At 42.1% G+C, this 23,569-nt stretch overlaps 1 protein-coding gene across 2 annotated transcripts in view; it reads left to right on the forward strand.

Annotated features, from left to right (window-relative positions):
- Positions 1 to 23,569, forward strand: part of LOC120574587 (RNA-binding protein Musashi homolog 2-like) — a 472,078-nt gene that overhangs the window by 347,620 nt on the left and 100,889 nt on the right. For both annotated transcript variants that reach the window (XM_039825004.1, XM_039825005.1), the window contains exons 8-9: positions 7,337 to 7,419; positions 20,605 to 20,719. In XM_039825004.1, coding sequence (XP_039680938.1) covers positions 7,337 to 7,419; positions 20,605 to 20,719 — 198 coding nt within the window. The remainder of the gene's footprint in view (positions 1 to 7,336; positions 7,420 to 20,604; positions 20,720 to 23,569) is intronic.

Here is a 23,569-nt window from a genome sequence, read left to right on the forward strand (position 1 = left end):
TAGGTGTGGTTTGGGCGTAACGTGCAATAAACCAATCAGAGCGTCATCCCACATTCCTTGTAAGAGCACGCGCGCTTCTTGGCAGAAATTGCTATTATGACGGTGGATTTGCCTGGCGCGACGCCAGCGGAGCTGCCAATGCGAGATGGCGAAAGTAATAAATGCCCCGTCTTGGTCGGGTGGCGATGTTGCTGCGGCCCCTCGGGCGCATCTCCTCAAGTCTGGAGAGGATTGCTGCAGCCATGGAGCGCATACCTCCAAACGCACCACCTGCACCTGTTGTGCCCCTTCCTCTTCCCCCACTCCATCTCCGTCCACCCGCTCCACCAGGAGCCCTCACACTATACCGGCCGACCAGATCCGTAGTTCAACATCACGTCTCCTTAAGTCCTCTAATATTTCCTCATTTATGTCAACACATCCATGATTCATGGAAATGTTGTGTAAATCACAACAAGCCACAAAGAATGCTGGGACTTTTTGAGGATTGTACTGTAAAGTGCCTCCTGACCTATCCAAACACACACTTAAAAATGATGGGTTAAAAATAACCCAACTTGGGTTGTTTTATAACCCAACCGCTGGATCACTATTGCACCGGACCAACAGTAGTTAATTTGACCCAGCAAGATGGGTTGGTCATTTTTAACCCAACAGATGAGTTAAATATTCTACCCAAATGCTGGGTCAAATTAATTACAATTCTGGGTTGATTCAACTATATATTTGTTATATAGTGTACCCAAATGCTGGGTCAAATTAATTACAATTCTGGGTTGATTCAACTACATATTTGTTATATAGTGTATGGGTGAATGCTTGGCAAAATTAACCCATATCCCAGATTAATTCTAACACATTACAGTACAATTTAAGAAAATAAATTGCAATAAAACTGTTAAACTACAAACCTAGAACAGAATACATGCTAGATGTATGCATATATGCAATAAACACTTAAACAATACAAAAACAAAACATAATGGAATCTTTGAAAAAAATTATTATATCAACAATATAGTGGAACTGGTGCAGTTCATATCACTCAGGTAGGAAAACATTCAGAGCAAAACAACAATTACGAATGAACTGGCTGAACATTCAACAGGCCAACAGTCAACAGGTCTATAGTGAACAAATTCAAATTCCTATTAAAAAGCTGCTATTAAGAGCCATTAGCTCTACTTGCAAGCAAGTATTCTACTTTGAATAAACTTTACCATTTTAGACTCCCCTCCTGGCATTTCATATGACCAAGTTTCAAACAACTTTGATGCAGCATCGCCATGCAGGACAAGCCTGTGCAATCTATAAAATGGAAAACACATTTTTAAAACCAATTCAATGTGGCACACTAATAAAACATTATAAACAATGCATCCTCATATGTAAGATCATATTTCCCTATACCTACCATGCCTTTGGTCATTAGGTGAGGGAACTCTTCGAGGATCTGATCGATGGTCCAATTGTTGTCCCTAATCCACTTGGCCCTGTAGACTGCCGTGTTCCGCATGTAGGTCTCTATCTGGCTGAGGGGCTGAGAATTGTTTCTCAACCATTCTTTAAGCTGCCTAGCTAGATAGTTAACTGGCGAATCACCTGGCTAGCTTGAAACTAGCTGGCAAATTAGCCTGGTGAACTCAATAAACATGACCATATGCCCATGGGCATTATGAACTTGTTTCATTAATTCATTAATATAATTCAGACCAAACGGATAAGCTGTAGGCTATCCATGCTTCCACGATAACGGCTAAATGGCTAACGTTAGCTAGCTACGTTGTTAGCCAAACTAACCAACTAGCCTCACAATATAAAAGATAGTACTTTAATAGGTAACGCAACACAGACAATGTGAATTAGACATGTAGCTAGTGTACACAAACCTTTTATTATTTATTTGCCTCGTTGGATGACCAGACTGGTTCTCTGCTGTGACAAGCGCTCGGTGTGTGGACTCTGGTGATGATCTGATGACGTTTGAAGCACAAACAACCCAAGTGCTGGGTCAACCGATGTATGTTGGGTTGATGGATTTTGACTCAACGCATGAGTTGCACAAAATAACCCAACTTCCATATAAATAACCCATAATGGGTAAAACATTTCATAACCCAGCGGTTGGGTAGATGAAATAACCCAGCATTTTTTAGGGTGCACCTGAAGCGCATTTTCAGTAATATTTTCCTTTATAATTATGTATGGTTTGCAAAAATTGGAACTGCTGCATACATTTAGATGAGAGAAGTGTATGCGCGTTGTGCACACGCTACATTGTGGCCAAGCATGCGCCCCTAAAATAACATCTGAATAACGCGCTAGTAACTTTAGACTAGCGCCACTGACTTTAGACCAGGTTTTTCCTGGTCAGTGGCGGAATTGTTTTCTGAAACTGCAGAATAGCACCAAGTAACGTTTGCGCTGGAACACGCCTTCTCTTTTCGCTGAACCGCCCCCAGGAGTGCAAATACATTCCCTAATTTACCGACGTGCGTCTGTGGAGGGAAAAGTCCGCTGTGCGTCGGGTGCAAAATAGGAATGATACATGCGTCGGTGTACAAAGGCAATTGCGCTGAGTGCAAGATAGGGCCCTAAGTGTCTGACAACATTATGGAAAGGATCCCTTCAGAAATAGACCTTTAAAACCTCTTTGAGACCTTTTTTGTTTAACCAGAAACAGCTCTGAGGTCGCTAGCGCTAAACCCACCAGACTCCATGTAAAAAAGCAATAGTAGTGCTGTCTGTACAGTCAGTGAGGCATACATACAGTCTTTAGCTCACCGAAGCACACGCATGCATAGAACACTGATTTGATCAAAGAAGAAAACCACCAGAGCCAGTAGTCCAGGTCGCATTGTAATAGAAACATATGTATCATTATTTATTGTTATCATATTTAGTAATTTGTTTTTATATACAAAATGTTTAGGCCCTGCTACTACTAAATAGGCTACCCCAGCCACAATTATCTGCCGCCACTACTCGTGAGTGACATTCTATTTGTTATTGCTCAGTGCTCGGTTGTTGGAGCTTTGTACTCTGTGCACTTACATGATTGGTTGCCTACATGGTGGCCTGTAATTGGCTGCTAAGTTCCATACTTCAATCAACATCATGCTGGCAAGTTGGATTCGCTTTTTCACTTCTTAGTGATTTTTATTTTCATTCATTTATTGGATACTTCAGTGTTTCCCCCAGGTTTTTGTGAGACTATGGAGGGTGGACCTCCGACCCCTCTCTCACGATTCCACCCATCGTGACTTTTGTATCTTGGCTGCTGGGCTCACTGACAAATCGTTTTGTTGGATGTCACAAGTGGTGGCTAGGGTACTGATTAGGTGGAGAAGAGGGGGAGAAGGGGAGGGCAAGGTGGGGAGGTGGCAGGCATAGGTGGGATTGTTTTATCTTTTGTTTGCTTCAGACACCTAGACCAAGGTCCTTACTTCTAGCTGTCTTTAATCATCCACTGGAACAAGTGAAAACTAGTGCTACCTGAGTGCATATTTTTTAACTAAGTTTAAACAATAAAAGGTTTACAGGTAGGGTGACCAGACGTCCCGGTTTGACCGGGACAGTCCCGATTTTGAGTTGCCTGCCCCTACAAAAGCCTGTCGGGACGCTAAAATGTCCCGGTTTACACCAAAAACTATGAAATTGTCCCGGTTGTCAGCGGTTACATAGCCGACGTGGTATTATTATAGCCCGAGCATTAACTAAACCCATGTAGAAAGACTTATAAACCGGCCAGCGTATGATTTTAACGTGTGTGTGTGTCCAGAGGTTAAATTGGGCCGGAGCACACCGGAGCGCAGCTCCGCCTCCTCAGGTCCACAACACAAATACATGGCATATGAGATTAATTAACAAGACTACACAGAGACACCCAGGCTACATGGAATTATCAGTCATAATAGGCTCGTTCGAGATGAACTGCGTCTCGCCTGTAAAGTGAACGAGAGCAGGCGGCAGCAGCCGGGGGGACGGTGACAAAAGTCTGCTGTGAAGTAGGACAGTTTGCAGCCGTTTCCAGCAGCCTTCAGGCTGAACAGGAAGTCACAGAATCACTCAAATCCTGTTAGGTCCGATTCCGATTTAAATAAAATGTTATCAGACCCATATATCAGCTTGTAGGCTACACAGTCTCCAGCGGTTTTATAAAGACAGAGTCTTTATAAAAGCTGTCAAAATGTTTCACCTGTGATCTGGTGCAGATAATACACAACAGACTGTAGATGATCTGTAATCTGAACGGATTTACTCTCTCTGACTTCTAAACGTCACTATCAGCACCACTACATGTGTTCTGTACAGAATAAGCCTTTAAATCAGACAAATAGTTGCAAAACTATAAAAAGTTTACATAAAACGTCATCATGTTGAGTCGATTCTGAACCAATCAGTTGTTAGATCAGCTGAGAGCCAGGCGTTTAGTTAGTGGGTCCACCACTAGAGTTGTGGAACCCAACTAAGTTTGTTAGGAAGTGGGTGATGACAAGGAGGTCAAAGGCAGCATAAACCAGAGGAACCTGCCTTTACTCCTATTTGGATGATGATGGAAGATGAATGCATGAATTTTAGTATATGAATAAGTAAATGTGATGTATTTAAAGTGTAAACTGTTATGTCTGCACACAAGTGCCTCAAGTGTTGTTCGGGTTGTTTCATAATGCATTGAGTTGAGTAATTACCTCCTGTTTCGGTGTGATTAAATCAAACATAACATAAACTGCAAAAGAAATTGGCCCTGACTCTCTTAAATCAACATAATTTTCTTGTTTAAAAAGATGTGTACATATTTGCAAACCAATATTTTCAATGTTCAGTTTCATACATTTTCCGAGGGTGATATCCGTTGCCTGCCTGTTAACATTAAAGGTAAAAAATAATAATAAAGTAAGTGAATTGTAAAGTATTTCTCTTGAATAACTACTTGACCCTACCTTACACATACTGGAAAAAGAGCCCCTTTGGTGTAAAAACACATTAAGTCATTTTACGGCATGATTTTGAATGATGACCATTCACTGTAAATAAGGGCTCCCCCTCCCTACAAAAGCCATTTTAACCACTGTGTGTGTCAGTCAATTGCAGCGGTCTACGTCTGTAATCTGTCTGTGTCTATGTTTGACCTGGGCTGGCACATATTCATGTTAAAAAGTGGGTGGGTGCACGAGCACTATGGTCACGCACAAAGTGTCCCGGTTTTAGTTCTGGGAAATCTTGTCACCCTATTTAAAGGACAATTCTGGCGCAAAATTAACCTAGGGGTTAATAACATATGTGTACTGTGTCGACCATTCTCTGGAATATGTTTTCATGCTAATCGAACGTGTATGTAGCCAACCCGTTCTCATGCCGAACTTGTAAAATAAGGACGTTTGGACAGTGGCTGTCAGCGTCTGATGTGACGAAAAAGGCACCCTTCCACCCATGACCCTTTCCTAAACCCAACCTGTTCTTCCCACGTGTCACGGAACCGTACGCCCACCCACGACGAACTCGTAAAATAAGGACGCTAAAGGAGACTTAGCGTCAATAAGAACGAGAAAGGCTCCTGACCAAACGTCCTTATTTTACGAGTTGGGTGTGAGAACCTGATGATGTAGCTAGAAACAAGCTAGTGCAAACCAGTGATTAGCTTGTAACGCTAGCTTTCGGGCAGAGGGTAAATCACTATTTCTATACCACTAAAAAGGCTCAAAATAGCACCACACTTAAACGTTAGCATAGCAAAGTACTCAGCCTACATGGGGGCTACGCTCTTACTGGTTGAGCTAGAGGTCGGCCCAAAAAGTATAATATTCTTATGAATTCACATAGCTCCTAATTGTTACTGCAAATGTGTTAGCAAACAATTGGCAATTTACACATCCAGCAGACACAGACACTGCCCGGAGCCACAGCAGAGATAAATCCCCCCATGGAGTCCAGACACTGGTGGTGGTGGTGGACTGATGATTCTGATGAGACTAATGGAGCTGTTAGAGCTAACAAATCTACAAAGACTGGCATATGCAACAATTTGCAATGAAATGACAGCAACAGAGAGAACAGATTTAGATAGCATAAAAGCGGTGAACGCACCATACGCCCTCATCCACACTCTCCAGCACAATAGACCAGGGGTCATCTGTTGTTTTCAAGTTTGTGGCAGTCCGGTTCGGAGGACAGTATTACTATACAGAGTTAGTTACTGTAATAGGTCAACCTGGTTCTGACAAGGACAGAAGTCAATAACACTTACATTACAAACATGTACACACATTTTAAGTCAGTAAAATAAAGAAGAAAAAAGTACAACCTTTAAGGTTCTGTACTAGACATTCGGGACATTAATATAGTAGTAAACAATTGACAATTGTCAAATCATAACCAACGTTATCTCATCACACTTTACAGATAGAGTAGGTATAGACCACACTTTATAATTTACAGAGACGAACAATTTCCCCAAGAGCAATTGCAGTTATTGCAGCAGATGTTCTGTGATTTGATACAGCGTGCATGTTTGTGCGTCTGTATCAGATGCAGAGGGCCGTGACAAAGCGTCAGTAGTTGATGAGTTGGGGAACAGTCTGTGAGAGCTGTGTGTAGTCCCACAACACTTTTTTCTGTATTTTGAGTACAGCCCCTTTAAGAAATACATTGTGTGTGTGTGTGTGTGTGTGTGTGTGTGTGTGTGTGTGTGTGTGTGTGTGTGTGTGTGTGCGCATTGTGTGTGTGTGCGCATTGTGTTCAGCCATCAATGTGTCTGCTGATACTGTATGTATTTCTGTTGATTCTAAATTGTCCCTGTGTGATATGAAAATGATTAGCTAAGGCTAGTGAACCATTGTATTACCCTGTACTACTGACATGTACTGAGTGTTGCTTTGGAAGCATCCTGAAACTGTGTGTAATAATGCTAAGAATATTCTGCCATTAGTTCAAGCCCAAACCAGTTAGCTTATCTACTAAAATACTAATAAAGCAACTACATTATATCGGCCAGTCTCAGACCTTTTTTGGTCTCTATGGCTGATTTATTCTGCTTTCCCTTCACTTCAAATCAAAATATATTAGTCCAAATTTGACAGGTGTATCATTTTGATTACCACAAGGCACATTTTTTGCACCAGGTCTATAAAGCTAAGTGAGCCTGAGGAAGCTTTGTGTGAGGTGAAAGGCTCCATCTCCACATCTTAATCGATAGAAATGAGTGTTCTTAGCTGAAGCGGATCATGCTTTTGTGGAAATATGACCAAGTGTCCCCTCCTCCCCCTCTTTTCTATTTCTTGCCTCCTCTTTCCCTCCTCTCGCCATTATTCTCTCTACCCATTTGTCTCCTCCGCAGGTTTTGGCTTTGTGACATTTGAAATTGAGGATGTGGTGGAGAAAGTCTGCGAGATCCATTTTCATGAAATCAATAATAAAATGGTGAGTGGGTCCTATTGTATTTCAGAAAGTCTGACACAGATCTGGATTAATATTTGATTTTCCTTAGTGTAACAGTGAAAGTGATGGTGGAAACTAATGCTTAACCAGCCAGGATGGAAACTGGTGTGCACATTTGGACCTGCATACACACACCAGTGAAATGCTAAAGGGATAAGAGAAGTGGAGGTTGGCTGTCTGTTGTGTATGATCCCGAAGCACATAAAAGGGCAGAACAACCTGGCCCAACCTCTGCCCCCATGTCCACTTTCCATGCCAGGATGCTCTGCAAATTAGACTGGAATGGCTGGCCATGACTGAAGGTTTGTTATTGTAAGAGATAAAAAAGCTCACAGTGAACATGGGGGCCCAACAGAAGGTCCCAGGTTAGTGTTTGTTTAGTGTATCTGCTCCCAACCTTCAGCTCAAATGCTCAAAGTACTATCCAGTGTATTAGTTTTTAATTGTTTAGCCTTTAATGTTTCAGCCCAGTGTTTTCAGTCCAGAACGTTGAAAGAAAAGAAATAGCAGTTGCATATCACATTATACCATTATGTCACATTATGTTGAATATCTTCCATTTGTAAAATCCATCTAATTGACCCCCACCAAAACAAAAAACGCAATTACGTGATCACTCCTCTTCTGTTTTCCATTGTTTTCTCCTAGCAATAGGACCCAGACACACAACGTTAGAAACAAGACCTTAGAAACATCAGTTTAACCCTCCTGTTGTCCTCTGGTCAATTTTTACCCTTTTCTAAAATGTTTCTATATCAGAAATTTGGGTTTCAACCAAATTTTTTTTTAAAGTAACGTGGATGGTTCCATACAGGGCTCTTCACAAGTAAATTAAATGATCAGTTCACTACTTTCATTACATTTTTTGTTTTATTCAATTTAATAGCATTTGGGATTTTTTTTTATAAAAGAACATTGAAAAAAGTGACAAAAATGTCAGGGGGAAAAAATCACAAAAATGGTTAAGAAAAAATGTAACAAAAACATTGGGAAAAGTGACAAAAAAAACTTGGATAAAGTGACAAAAACATAAACATCGGGGTAAAAGCAACAAAAGTGTTGAAAAAGACGAACAAAACATTGAAAAAAACAGGGTTAACAAAATAAGCTTAACTAAAGTTCCACTAACTAGCTCTTGTTGAAGCTGTCATGGAGTTGGTATGGAGGAGGATGGTGAGCTGCTGTTCATAGACACACAGGAGCATTAAGAACAATGTGTACAGCAAACCCACCAACACAAACCAATATCTGAATTTTAGACAACAATCATCTCTTACAACATTAAAAATCAGTGGGGAGGACCTTCCTACACTGAGCACAACAATTTGTTACTCAGAAGGAGGATAGAGAGAGGGAGGTGCAGAAGGTCTGGCCTACACTTGTACCAATTTGGTACAAGGACTTGATTATGAGAACTCCACCCTAACCTAAAGGAGTACTTTAGCAATTTATTAGGGTACTTCTATAAAGTTGGGGAAAAACAAATGGCCAAGCAGCAGAGGTCAAGATACCCTGACTTTGGTCTCTTGTATGAGTCAAGCTTCAAAAATGTTGTTTTCATGATTTTAAAGTCTCATACGGAGCCCCCCTGGTCCCACTTTGTCAAAAAAATTAATTATAACTATCTTGTGGCCACGAGATAGTATCTAATTCTTCTTCATATTTTATAGCCTATATTTATACTTTTTACATGTATATATGTCACAAAGTGGAGCCAGGCAGCCACAGTTTTCTTATGTTGTATATAGTCTGGTGTTTCGGGTGTTTTATTTTGTATATAGTGTGCTGTTTTGGTTTGCCTGGCACAGAACGGAAGACTCCTCCCAGTCCACCTGAGGCAGATCTCATCAGGAGCATAGGCGCCGATACCGTGGGTGCTCGAGCTCCAGAGCACCCACGGAAAATACTGAGCACCCACGTGTGCCAGACTGCCAGTAGGCTACATTCATTTAAAATTAAACTTTGCAGTTGGTGCTTAGTGGATTGATTCTTAATTTCCCACGAAGCTGATCGCGGTTACTTGTCAGTTAAACTGTTCATCTCCAATCCTATCTATATTTGTGAGAAGTGGCGCTGTCCTGAGTTGAAATCCTACTACCGGCTTTATTACCGAGTTAATAGGCGTGTGTGTGTCGTCGGCCGCTGTCCATTTTCTAAGGTTCTGAAATGCAAACGATTTTTGACAAATTTGTTTTTTTAAAGGGCGTGCGCCTGTGCGCACCCACGGAGGAAAACATAAATCGGCGCCTATGATCAGGAGAGATGCTGGAGGAACACGGAACGCGCTCCAACACACCGGGATATACCGGGAGCGCATTTTGATAATGAATGTACGGTGGCCGACAGGGGCAAACGCCCTGCAACTTCAGAAAACACATGCAAATAGACAAAACACAAGCAAATTAAGAAAACAACTACATTAATTTGACAACACATGTGCAGCATTCAGCAAACGCGCTGCATATACACACAACACAACCAAATATACAAACCGCTGCAATTAAAAACGATGCAAAAGGAAAGCAAACCCCGAAAAAGAAGCGATGCAAAAGAAAAACCACTTCATTAATTTGACAACACATGCGCAGCATTCAGCACGCGATGCAAATACACACAACACAACCAAATACATAAACGATGACCGAATAAAAAAACGATGCAAAAGAAAAGCACACAAACCCCGAAAACAAATGCAAAAGAAAAACGCTGCATCCAAATTCCACAACGGAAGTTCTCCAGACCTCTGGAGGGACTTTTCAAAATAAAACCTCGCGTTTGGTCGCGTGCTTCCTTTGGTGTTTTGGATGTTTTTGAACTAAACAGTACGGCAATCATGCTAATGAATACCATAACTTTTTCAGGGATGTATTACTTACAACACAATGGAGCAAGCAAAGCAGTTTTGTCTTTATGTGCAGGCCGGATTTAGGCTATTCCGTTTGATAAATCCCACGGTAAATGGCTGGTTTACTAAACAGGGAGGGACTATTTTAAATAGTCTATTTTTTGTATTTCAAGAGCGTATTGCTCCACAATATGAATACAGATTGGTCACTTATTTTGTTGTATAATCACAATATTACACTAGCAGTGGAACAGCTGATTTTTTTGGGGCGGGGGCTGGGGGAGAGCATAGTCTATGAGAGAGAGAGAAGAGAGAATAGAGAGACGTTCAATCTCAGAACGGTGTGCAACGGTGAGCTCACAGACTGTAAATATTAAGTCTATGTTTGAGATATGTTTTCTCTCGTTGGGTGTGTGTCTCGGCTCGGGTCACAGCTGATACTCAATCAGCAGAGACGTGTCTGTAAACTCGTGGTAATAAAACATTTAAAACTGCATCAGTGTTTAACGTTGACGTTTGTTCCCAGATAGCAATGAGTCGGCGGACCACCGTAAATTTAAGCCACATTAAATAAGAGGGTTTAATTTCCAGGTCCGAAAGCGCATCACTGAAGTGTAGACCTCATCATGTGTAATATTGTGATTATACAACAAAATAAGTGACCAATCTGTATTCATATTGTGGAGCAATTCGCTCTTGAAATACAAAAAACAGACTATTTATAATCCCTCCCTGTTTAAAAAACCAGCCAATTTACCGTTTATCAAACTGAATAAATCCCGCCTGCAAATAAACACAAAACTGCTTTGCTTGCTCCATTGTGTTGTAAGTAGGCCTAATACATCCCTGAAAAAGTTATTGTATTCATTATTATGATTGCCGTACTGTTTAGTTCAAAATCATCCAAAACACCAAAGGAAGACGATCCGACCAAACGCGAGCTTTTATTTTGAAAGGTCGAAGCTCGAGCACGGCACCAGCGTCCCTGCTGAGACGGGAGCAGAGACTGTATATTACTAATATATTATATTATGTTATTAATAAGGGCATGAGACAGGAGTTCTCTTTTTACTTTGCAGCCATACCCGACTCTAATAAAAAGGCAGAAAAGGGGTCGAAAATCCAGCTGATTAGCTGTTCCCTGTCTGGAGAACTTCCGTTGTGGAATTTGGATGCAGCGTTTTTCTTTTGCATTTGTTTTCGGGGTTTGTGTGCTTTTCTTTTTGCATCGTTTTTTATTCGCATCGCGTTTATGTATTTGGTTGTGTTGTGTATTTGCGTCACGTTTGCTGAATGCTGCGCATGTGTTGTCAAATTAATGAAGTTGTTTTTCTTTTTGCATCGCTTCTTTTTTCGGGGTTTGCTTTCCTTTTTGCATCGTTTTTTAATTGCAGCGCGTTTGTATATTTGGTTGTGTTGTGTGTATATGCAGCGCGTTTGCTGAATGCTGCACATGTGTTGTCAAATTAATGTAGTTGTTTTCTTAATTTGCTTGTGTTTTGTCTATTTGCATGTGTTTTCTGAAGTTGCAGGGCGTTTGCCCCTGTCGGCCACCGTATGAATGGCTGAGACACAAGGAGGAAAGAGGAGGACGGAGCACAGATAGACGGGCAGGACAGCGGAGCCGGAGCCGGAGGACAGCTGTGGATGTTTGGCGGATCGGTGCGTTGGCGCCGGGAAAAGCAGAGTGGACGTTGCGTGCTGCTGGCCCTCTTCCCCCCTCCCTCAAACAGAAAAGGGTAAAGACTGTAGTCCCTTTCTCTATAGACTGGTTAAAATCAGATTTTCTATTGTTGCCCAAATCGCACTCGCACAACGCCAACGCGCCGATCCTCCAAACATCCACAGCTGTCCTCCGGCTCCGCTGTCCTGCCCGTCTGTCTGTGCTCCGTCCCCAACGTTTCTTTTTCGCTCTCTATCCGCTCCTCTTTCCTCCTTGTGTCTCAGCCATTAATAATACAAAATAAAACACCCGAAACAGCACACTACATACAAAATAAAACACCCGAAACACCACACTATATACAACATAAGAAAACTGTGGCTGCCTGGCTCCACTTTGTGACATATATACATGTAAAAAGTATAAATATAGGCTATAAAATATGAAGAAGAATTATCTCGAGGCCACAAGATAGTATCTTGAGGCCTCGAGATAGTTATCTTGAGGCCTCGAGATAGTAAAGATCATTTTTTTTACAAAGTGGGACCAGGGGGGCTCCGTAGTCTCAAGCCCAACCTGACAAAAACCTGATGATGTCAGACTTTGGAAAGCTCTCTAAAGACCCACAGAAGACAATATACAGTCTGAGAGTAGAGAGTGAACCTGAGTCTGAGAGTGAATTTGTTGGCACTTTTCAAGACACCGAAAGACACCTTACTATGGAGCCCCGGAGGTGACATAGAGAAAAAAAAGAAAAAAAGAAAAAAAATACATGTACTGGGGGCAAACACTAAACTCGAGATCTTGACTTTCAAACTCAAGATATTGATGTTCGAGTTTGTGACATGGAGGAAAGAAAAAATAAATAAACAAAGAAAGAAAAAATAATCAATATGGATATGCTGGACTTTTGTGCTGCTTATGGATGTTCGAACGAAAGAAAAACAGCAAGGGATAACATTTCACAGGAGAGAATGTGTTTTATGATATATACTGTATATGCCGCCTTCGACCTGCAATCTGAGCTCCAGTGGCAGTGGGAGGCGGAGAGTTCCGTGGCCGGCGACAGCGTCTCTTCCCCCGGGCAGGAACACAGCTTCATCTGTTTCGTTGTCCACAGTCCGAGTCCCGCCAGACTCCCTTTAAGAATCCTGTGATTTAAACTTCAGCAGGCTGTGACAGTCCGCTCTGCTCAAGCCTGGTACCGGGCCCAGCATTACGGCCTGGGCCTCCAGCTGCTTGGTGTCGGTGTCCTGGACTACGTGGAAGATCCTCCCGATCACCACTGTGTCTTTGGCCGGTCCCATCTGGATCAGCGGGGACCAGCGCAGCAGCGAGGCAAAGCTGTGTTCCTGCCCAGGGGAAGAGACGCTGCCTTATGAAATAAAAGTCTCTTGAAATAAATAAATGTGGATTTATGAAACAAAAGTCTCTTGAAATAAATAATTGGGGACTTATGAAATAAAGGTATCTTAAAACAAATAAATGTGGACTTATGAAACAAAAGTCTCTTGAAATAAATAAATGTGGACTTATGAAATAAAAGTACCATGAAATAATTAAATGTATTTAATTATTTATGTATTTATTGCCTCATTTATTTATTTCATGATTTATTTCAAAGGCATACTTATTTATTTATTCATGTATTTAGGTATTTATTCATTTATTTAATTCTGAATAAAACGGCATTCCATAGAGTTTAGTGTTTACCCCCAGTACATACTTTTTTTTTTCTTTTTTTTTTCTCCATGTCACCTCAGGGGCTCCATACCTTACTAACATTAATAAAAACATTAATAAAAGCACAACACATTTATCAACAGTAAAATCAAGGTGACTAGTTCAAAATATTTAAGTCAATCAAATCAAGACGGACATGGTGGAAGTTATGATGGGTAAGCTAATGTAAACAGACTTAACTTTTGCTGTGTTAACTTGGTGAAGTGTTCCTTTAAAGTCGTAAGATTTGATTTAGGTTGTTTCTAGCGGCAGCTTTGGCAGTATGATGTAATTGCAGGAGCGCCTCTGGGATTTCCAACTGAGGTGTCGACTGAATGACATCAGCACGATGCCTTCACATGCTCCAGTCCACACAGATAGCAGTTTATTCTAAGATGAGCTAAGAGCTAATACATCCATGAAGATGTGAGCTGTGTGGGGACACGCACAGAGATGATAGAGGCAGCGGTTAGCTTACCTGGGTAACACGGTCAACAGTGCTAACGCAACTATCAGGATTACTCACTAAGGCGCAATGTTTTCCAGCACTGTTTACCTTGTTAGCACGTAGCTTTAGCAGTCAAACAAGTGGAACCAATAGCCAGCGCACGCCCAGCCCGGGTAAAGTTAGTGCATTTAGCCGTGCAGCGGCGGGCATCTAACTAATGTGACACAAGCACCCTACTAGCCACTGTGGCAGAATGTGAAATAAGCTTAGCTTAGGAAGTGGAGGCCAAGGAAGAGCAGGCAGCACCACTTTATTCGCCGAGTAAGGCGCTTACATTGCTAACATTATTAGCTGACACAACATGGCTAACAGTGCTAACATCTGAACCAACCTGAGCATCAGAAAGTGCAGGGAAGAAAAACTCTTGAGCCCTTTAAAAAATGTACGCCCTTTATTGAGAAAATAACAAGGCTGTTGTTGGTGGTGCTGCCTTCTCCCAAAGGAAATGTCATGGCAGGTAACTTTAGTGAGTGAGCAGTGAGCAGCAGGGATGGCAAGTGACGGTGATCCACAAAGCTCTCTGCGGGGTAGCGGAGCAGCTGAACCCGCTGGCGCGCCTTGACTGCTGCTGAGATGAGAGCCTTTATAACCTGGCTGTCATTTCCCGAATGCTGGTCCCGAAAAGCGATTCCATGGAGAGGGGGTGGTTCATTACATGATTGAATTAGTTTTTTGTTTATTTTTCTTTGGACTCGAAGTTGAATGGTCTTCTTTCTCTGTCTGCTGGACTTGTGAGTCAGCCTTAATGAAATGTAGGCACCCGGCCGATTAACGTACCACTTCTTTGCATTTTTCCTTGTCAGAAGTTACAACTAATAAACGCGCATTTGAAGTTAGGGTGGGAAAGTCGCCACAGACACTCAGATCCTATTAGTTGACAAAGCAGCAAATAGAGTACAAGCACTTTCATCAATGGGTCAGACTACAGTAAATACAGTAACATCCACAGTAAAGCATTATAATGAGCTCTCACCAAGGGACTGAGCAGGGGAAAGGTCAATGAGTACGTGGTTTGATGACTGTTTCGCTGCTAGCCTTATTGTCTGCCTGCAATACCCTGCTCAGCTTCTGCCACCAGGAGGTTTGTAGTTGCACCCATAGACTGTGGACAGTGAAGATTTTCATCTAGTTAATTTTCTGTTAAGTTCCTGTCTATCAAAGAGTGAGTAATCATCATTGTTTTAACTCACTCTTTGATAGATAGGAACTTAACAGACAATTAACTAGATTAAAATCTTACGGACAATAACTGTAAGCAGAACAAAAATTTCTGGCAAATATCCCTCATGTGTTATGAAAGAGTTGCGACAAAGATGTGCTAAATAATGGCACTAAAGCCTTTAATTACCAAAATAACTGCTAGGTTGTAAGGCACATGTAGTACTGGTAAAAGCATTAGTGCTCCTGGGATGAACATATTTGCAACTGCTGCAGATGTGAAGAAAAACACATTTGGGCTATGTACAAACATGTTCGATGAAATTATTAAAATGCACATGTTGGCCGTGGCGGTTAGTTGCAGGCTGGAGAGAAAGAGGCTGTGCATGAGGAAGATGAGGCCCTGGAGGGTGGAGGCTAAGGATAAGGCTCACTAGATCAATGTTACCTTGGAGAAATGTTGACTTAAGACCAGCATATATATATATATATATATATATATATATATATATATATATATTTTTTTTTTTTTAGGGCTTGAGGAACTTATGGCCTACTTAATGGAGGGGCTGGGATAGCAGAGGCCAGAGAATGTTGAGTGGCTTGAGTCTGAATGAATGTGAAGGGCTAGTTGAACATGGAGGCAGGCTGCAACATGGAGGTCTGGATGATGGCGAGGGAAATAGAATCATGTTTTGATAAACGCAAACAACGTCATGCTACGGTGGCCAATCACGTAACCTACTGGTGATCAGGCAAAACACAATGGAGACACAAATAGGCCATTTAAGTAATACCACTGCACAACCCTGTGCTAATTGCTGCAACATCTGATTTAGTATAAATGCAAATGTGACGTCACCCATTAGTTTGTGGGGATCTGTTATCCGTCGTCGAGTTTGCTGTTACAGGCGCAGCCATCCTGGTTGCGGATGTGACGATTTTAGACAAGAGGGAGGAGTGAGGGAGGAGCTGCTTACACTCTACGTTATGTTACACACTTTCACTGGTAATCACATCATAGCCTAAAACACCCCCTGCTTTATCGTTGATTTTAAAATCAACGAGGACCATAATTAAAAAAATTAACATCAGTCTGTGTTGCAGAACACTTAAAACTAGCGACTGAGACCATAAACTCATTATGAAAATGTTTACTGAGGTAATAAATCAAGTGAGAAGTGGGTCACTTTCTTATAGACTTCTACAGAAACCAACCTCCTTTTGCAACCGCATGTGTGAGATAGAATGCAGGTTTAAGGCACTTCCACATTTGCAGCACTTCGCCAAACTGGATGCGTTGTCCATTAATATTAACAGTCTATGGTTGCACCCTGCCAAGTGGCACAGGCCCATCCACCACTCTCCTTCGTCCCTCAGGGCCAGGCCAATCTGAAGCCCACACTGAGAGACATATAATGTTGGCTGGCTGAGCACTTCTCTACTGCAGACTTTTGCCTAAGGTATAAACAGCTCCTCTTAGCAATGACTCAATTGCATTAAGTTAGACCACACAGCGGCTGTGGCTCAGGTGGTAGACCAGTAATCTACCAATTGGAATGTCGGTGGTTCGCCCTGCAGTACCATGTCGAAGTGTCCTTGGGCAAGACACTTAACCCCAAATTGCTCCCAGTGCTGTGCCATTGGTGTGTGAATGTTTATCTGATGATCAGGTGGCACCTATATGGCAATCTCGGCCATCAGTGTATGCATATGTGTGTGTGAATGGTGACTGTACTATGTAATTGAGTGGTCGTTAAAACATGAAAAGCGCTATAAATGAGAAGACCATTTACATTTACAGCTGTACTCTGTTGGCTCAGGTCTGAAAGTATCAACACTGACTGTAGTTAATTTAAAATCAAGAGACTCACTGCCTTTTAAAATGGTCCATTTATAATGATGAACCTCCTGTCATGGTGAGCATCTTCATTCCCATTAGCAAGTGGGCACCAGGCTTCTGCTGTGACCTCCCAGGATGCCCTCCCTGCAACACTTCTCTGTATCCACTTAATTGATTAATACTTCCAACCTCCCTCTCATTCACTGCTAACATTCTATTGTATTCAGTTAAACAAGAACTTTGAAGGGTGAAGTGGCCTTTGGCACGTTGTGTTTTTCTATCTCAGACTTATTGATTGAGGCATAATGATGATATCGGCAAAGCTATTGAAACAAAGGCTCTCTGACCTTAAGCAAATGGCCTTGGTGCAACCCAGAACAAATTAGCATTTCCGATATCCCCCCTGATAAAGGCAGTAACAGTGATGTAGGGGGGAACATTGCAGAGTGGGTGTGTGTCTGATAAAAAAAAAAAAAAAAAAAAAAAAAAAAAAAAAGAGAGAGAGAGAGAGAGAGAGAGAGAGAGAGAGAGAGCAGCACTGCAAAATGTAGTGACAAGGGGTAAGAGGGTTTAGAGCAGTGTTTCTCAACGGGGGCGGTACCGCCCCCCAGGGGGCGTTCGGAAGATGACAGGGGGCGCTGGAAGCAATATTTTAGGAAGGGGGGCGTTAAGGTGCCTTTGGGGGGTGTTTGTTTGAAAGCTTAGATGTTGTGTAAGTGGCGTGACGAAATTCAAACTGTAAATATACTCGAATTAAGGCGAAAAGGAAGCTAACTATCTGTGATTTGTAGCTAGGATTGAAAGGACAGTCGCAGCTAACGAAACACTTTGTCTTCACAAATATTCATTAACTTGAAATCGGACACCGTTGTTAGGTTTATAAGACATTTAGTTAGATGTTGTATAAGTGGAGTGACATGTGTGTAACATGTGGTAAGAGATTGCTGGTGTAACAAGCTCGCTGACACAACGGGCCATTTAGCTAGCAGGAAGAGGGGAGTTGAAGGCCCTGGAGCTCTGTCAGGGCAGCGGTGTTGGTAGTTCCTGCTGTGGGCTGCCAGCCGTGACGGAGCTCCAAGTACCTCATAGCAGGCCGGGGTCTGTGAAGGAAGGCAGGCCGGGTGGCGAGGCAGCACCGGCGGGCCGCGAGGCAGCACCAGCGGCTGAACTCCGACACACAGTCTTACCAAATTTGCAATTAGCCATCAATTTTCGTAAAACGGCCCATATTTGAGCTTTATATAGTTGATTTCTCGCTTAAAAAAGTCTCAGAAGTGAATTTAATAACGAAATAGCCCGACAAACAATGTATAACTTTGCAGTGTCTGAAATATGAGGCCTGCTGCCGAGTCTCCCATGTGTTTCTATGTAGTTTGCTCAAAACAATCAGTGCGTAGCTCATTCTGAATATTCATTAGCATACCATATTTGGAAGAAAAGCTCTTGTTCCAAATAGAGCCATATTCACAGGGTAGTTAAGGGCCTAATTAAATAGCATTCGGGCAATTTTCAGCCCAACCAATGTTACATACCCCATTAGGAGACCTTAAGGAACAGTGTAAAATACCCTATATAATCATTATATCACCCCTTTAAAGTTACTTTTATTCAACCAGCAAGTCTTTTTTTTGACTGGAAATGACACAGGCTTCTCCCAAAAGATAAGACAATGTACAAGAGGCATCATTGTGGAAAAAAAATATTACTCATCTTTTATTTACATTTGAACAAAAAGTGGCATGTCCAAATTATTCATACCCTTCTCAATAATCAATAGAAAAGCCTTTATTGGCTATTACAGCAATCAGACGCTTCCTAGAATTGCTGACCAGCTTTTTGCATGTCTCACTGGTATTTTTGCCCATTCATCTTTAGCGATGAGCTCCAACTCTTTCAGGTTGGAGGGTCTTGCCATCACCCTGATCTTTAGCTCCCGCCACAGATTCTCAATTGAATTTAAGTCAGGACTCTGGCTGGGCCACTGCAAAACGTTAATGTTTTTGTCTGCTAACCATTTCTTCACCACTTTTGCTGTGTGTTTTGGGTCGTGCTGAAATGTCCACTGGTGCCCAAGGCCAAGTTTCTCTGCTGACTGCCTGATGTTGTTGATAATTTTGATGTATTGCTCCTTTTTCATGGTGCCGCTTACTGTGATTATGTTCCCTGGTCCACTGGCTGAAACCCCCCCCCAAAACATTAGGTTCCCACCACCATGTTTGACAGTGGGGATGGTGTTCTTAGGGTTGAAGGCTTCTCCTTTTTTACGCCAAATGAAGGCTACATCATTGTGGCCAAACAATTACTTTTGTTTCATCTGACCATAAAACAGAAGACTAGAAGTCTTCTTCTTTGTCCAAATGAGCATTTGCAAAGGCCAAGTGGGCTTTTGTGTGCCTTATCTGGAGAAGTGGTATCCTCCTTGGTCTGTGTCCATGGAACCCAGCGGTGTGTAGTATTCGTTGGACTGTCTGCCTTGAGATGTTGCCACCAGCAGAGTCCAGATTCTTCAGGATGGCCTTGGTGGTGATCCTTGGATTCTCTTTTACCTCTCTCACTATCCTCCTGGCCAGCACAGGTGTCACTTTTGGCTTCCGACCACATCCTCTGAGATTTTTCACAGTGCGGAACGTCTTTATTTTTTAATAATACTTTGCACTGTAGCCACTGAAACTTCAAAACATTTAGATATGGTCTTATAGCCCTTTCCTGACTTATGAGCAGCCACAATGTGAAGCCGCAGGTCTTCGCTGAGCTCCTTTGTCTTAGCCATGACTGTCCACAAACCAACAGCAGAGAGCTTCTGTTTTTCTCCTGTTGACTTGATTAAAACAGCTGTTCCCAATGAATCAGGGTAATTAGGATGCTTTACAACAGCTTGGACTATTTGGAATGGTATAGAACTTTGGATTTTCCCATAGACTGTGACAGTTTGCAAAGGGTATGAATAATTTGGACATGCCACTTTTTGTTCAAATGTAAATAAAAGATGAGTAATATTTTTTTTCCACAATGATGCCTCTTGTACATCGTCTTATTATCTTTTGGGAGAAGCCTGTGTCATTTCCGGTCAAAAAAAAGACTTGCTGGTTGGATAAAAGTAACTTTAAGTCAGAATTTGCCAGGGGTATGAATCATTTTGGGCTTGACTGTATTTATTGTTGAAGCCCAATCTTTGCTTCCTTGTTTCTGTGATTTGCCAAGCTGCTTGTTGCTACCTTTGCATAGCCATAGCTATCTCACCGCTGGTGTGCCCATATGATATACAAAACAAAACATCTTCCCTAAAACTTGAAAAGTTAATTTTAAAGAAATGGCAGGATGCATGAGTTAACACTAAATGGTATATTTAAACTGTCAGCGATGTTTGTCAGATTTTTCTGTTGTTTTCTGTTGTCATCATTATTGTCTTTGTTGTCCATGCTCCACAGGTAGAATGCAAAAAGGCCCAGCCTAAGGAAGTGATGTTTCCTCCAGGGACACGAGGTCGGGCCAGGGGCCTACCATACACTATGGATGCCATCATGTTGGGTATGGGCATGCTGAGTAAGTACATTGTGTGCATGTGTGTGTGTGTTTAATGGCAATGTAGTCTCGCTTTGCCAGACCTTCCTCCACCGCGGCACTGCATAGGAGGGTCTGGCTAGTCCACAAAGCATTCCTGGATGGAAGAAAAACGTGCTCTTGTTTATTGGCACTTCTTTAAACCAATCACAATTGTCTTGTGCAGTGCTAGGCACCAGGAAAAGCTGCAGTGCTGCTGCAAAATAACTTCAGGAAGGAACTTGTTTTGTTGGAACGTGTACGTTTAAAAGTTGTTTTAGTTGTGCAACAGATAACTCAGATTGAATTAATAGTCTAGCTAGCTGTCCGGATGTACCCTGCAGAGATCTGAGAAATGTGAATCAACCAGAGTTTAAAATGCCAACACAAGGGAGAAGCACGTGACCAGCACCCGCTATGGTTGCAAGAGACTGAGCTCCGGCACTCACCTCTGTATTCATTAAATAACCAGGTAGGCCTATATTTCTTTTTCTGCGACGCCAAATCGTTTTGTCTGTTATCACGGTGACTCGGTGAAACGCTTGCAGGCACGAAAAAGCAGGTCTCGTTGTTGCCTAAACTATCTACTCGGTCAGAGAAATTTCCTAGCATGACGGCGGCTAATGGAGTAGTGGCTAATGGAGCAACTGATGTGAACATGTTTTTTAATATGGAGAAATTAATTGACCGGGTCTTAGAGAAGTAGCTAAGTGTGCTTAAATCAGTGATCTACAGCGCATGAAGGGAGTGCTGGCCGAAATGAATGCCTCACAGCAATACATCGGGGCAGAACCTGAGATGCAGGAAATCATGGTATGTGAACCGGACCAATCTGACTGTGTCACATTTACGATCCAGCGGCTTTGGATGCCTGAAGGGATACAACACGAGTTACACGCTGAACGCAACTCGGACTTGTTCATCTGCCGCCTGCCCTGGGAGCGACCCACGGAGGGAGAGAGTTTGCCTTCGCTGCAGCCGCGGAGCCGGGTGTTTTCTGGCTGGACTTAGAAGAGGAGGACGTGCTACATGCACGGATCACCCCGCTCCGTGAGGAACTGGAGGGCAGCGGTGGGACTTTACTTTCAATGCCGGGGCTGCGACTGGAGGATTCAGCACCTGTGGACTAATGCTATTTGGGCCACTGTACTGAGTTTGACTGGAGGAAGCTGTGTATAAGTTTTGGAACCAACCACTGAAGGGACATCTAACCAGACTGTAAGAAATTATGAATGCTGGCTACTCAGTCTACAATCTATACTTTTGAGGACACTTAATCGGGCTGAAAAAAAAAGGGAACATGATGAATCCTGAGGATGCACTATGTAAGTTTCGTAACTAAACTTTAAAGGGACACTTAACCAGACTGAAAATACATGATAAATGCTGGCTGGTCAGTTTACAGTCTATGTTTGTTAACATTTAAGCTAGACTTAAAGAACATGAGGGATACGGTCTGTGATACAGTCTGTTCAGTTCATAGTCTGCTTATTGCACCAACTAGATTGGTCTAGCTTAGTCCAGAAATTGTTCAAAGGTGTTTATGTTTATTGTTAATGTTTAATATAAGAATTCACTAGACCTGTTTCAATTAATCTGTGACTTAAGACAGGACGTGTAGTTTCGAGCTGGAGTTTTGCGAAAACTGCATTTGATGTGGTCACGCATCTTACAAATAGGGGAGAGGGGTCTGCGGTCTCAGAGGGTTAGGGGAATTATTTTATTTTTTATGTTTTTGTCACACCTTGCTCAGAGCTAACAGTTCACCCTTTGCTACAGATTTGCCAGCAAAATCTGGTAGGATACTCAAGACATGTATGCGTGGAAATTTTGAAGATGGCTCAGCTTACAATCCTTTCAGTTAACATCAGGGGGCTAAATGGGCCGATCAAACAAGCTAAATTCCTGGATTATTTAATAAGGAAAAACATAGACATGGTGTCACATACAGGAGTCACATTTACGTAAAAGAGATGTATATCGTCTACAAAATAAATACTTTAAGGTTGCTGCCTTATCTAGTGACGACACCAAAACCAAGGGCTCCATCATGTTGCTGTCGCGGAAATGCGCACTTACAAAAGCAGTAGAGACTTTTCAGGCAGGATATCTTTTTTATATATATATGTATATGTACCACGAAAAGGAGTAGGAAAATAGCATTTGTCTCTGTATATGCACCGGCTACATATGATGAAAGGTTCTTCCCACGCCTAACCAATGAATTGCTCTCTCTCAATGAATATTCACTAATTATAGGGGGAGACATGAATGCAGTACTAGATTTAAATCAGGATAGATCAGGGGTCAATCACACGAAAGCCCAAAAACGCATATCGGACATGTTTAAAGTAGTTGTGGAATCCTACCAACTTACAGATATATGGAGGATGCACAATCCTACTAGCAAGGATTACACCTTCTTTTCCATACGTCACCTCACCCACTCCCGCATTGATTATATTTAGTGCTCCAGTGAGCATAAGGCAATGTTCCACACAACAGCAATTGAACCAGCAATTCTGTCTGATCACAATGCGCTGATAACCACATTCACTGCATGAAAAGTAAATCCCCCGAATTTTCGGCAGTTAACGACAATTTACAGCCTGTGAACGTTGCGTTCGTCTGTGCCACATATTGTCGGAAATGAACCATAATGTATGTGGAGAGCTCCCGCAATCAGGAGTGACTTTTCTTGTTTAAAAGTAGTGGTTTCATCCAAACCACTACTTTTAAACAAGAAAAGTCCCTCCTGATTGGTTGGCAGGGTTTTGGCGATTGGTCACCCTGCGCCATTATTATTATAATAATGATGATAATAATAATAATAATAATAATAATAATAATATA

Source organism: Perca fluviatilis, chromosome 2, assembly GCF_010015445.1.
Source record: "Perca fluviatilis chromosome 2, GENO_Pfluv_1.0, whole genome shotgun sequence".
NCBI classification, from domain to species: Eukaryota; Metazoa; Chordata; class Actinopteri; order Perciformes; family Percidae; genus Perca; species Perca fluviatilis.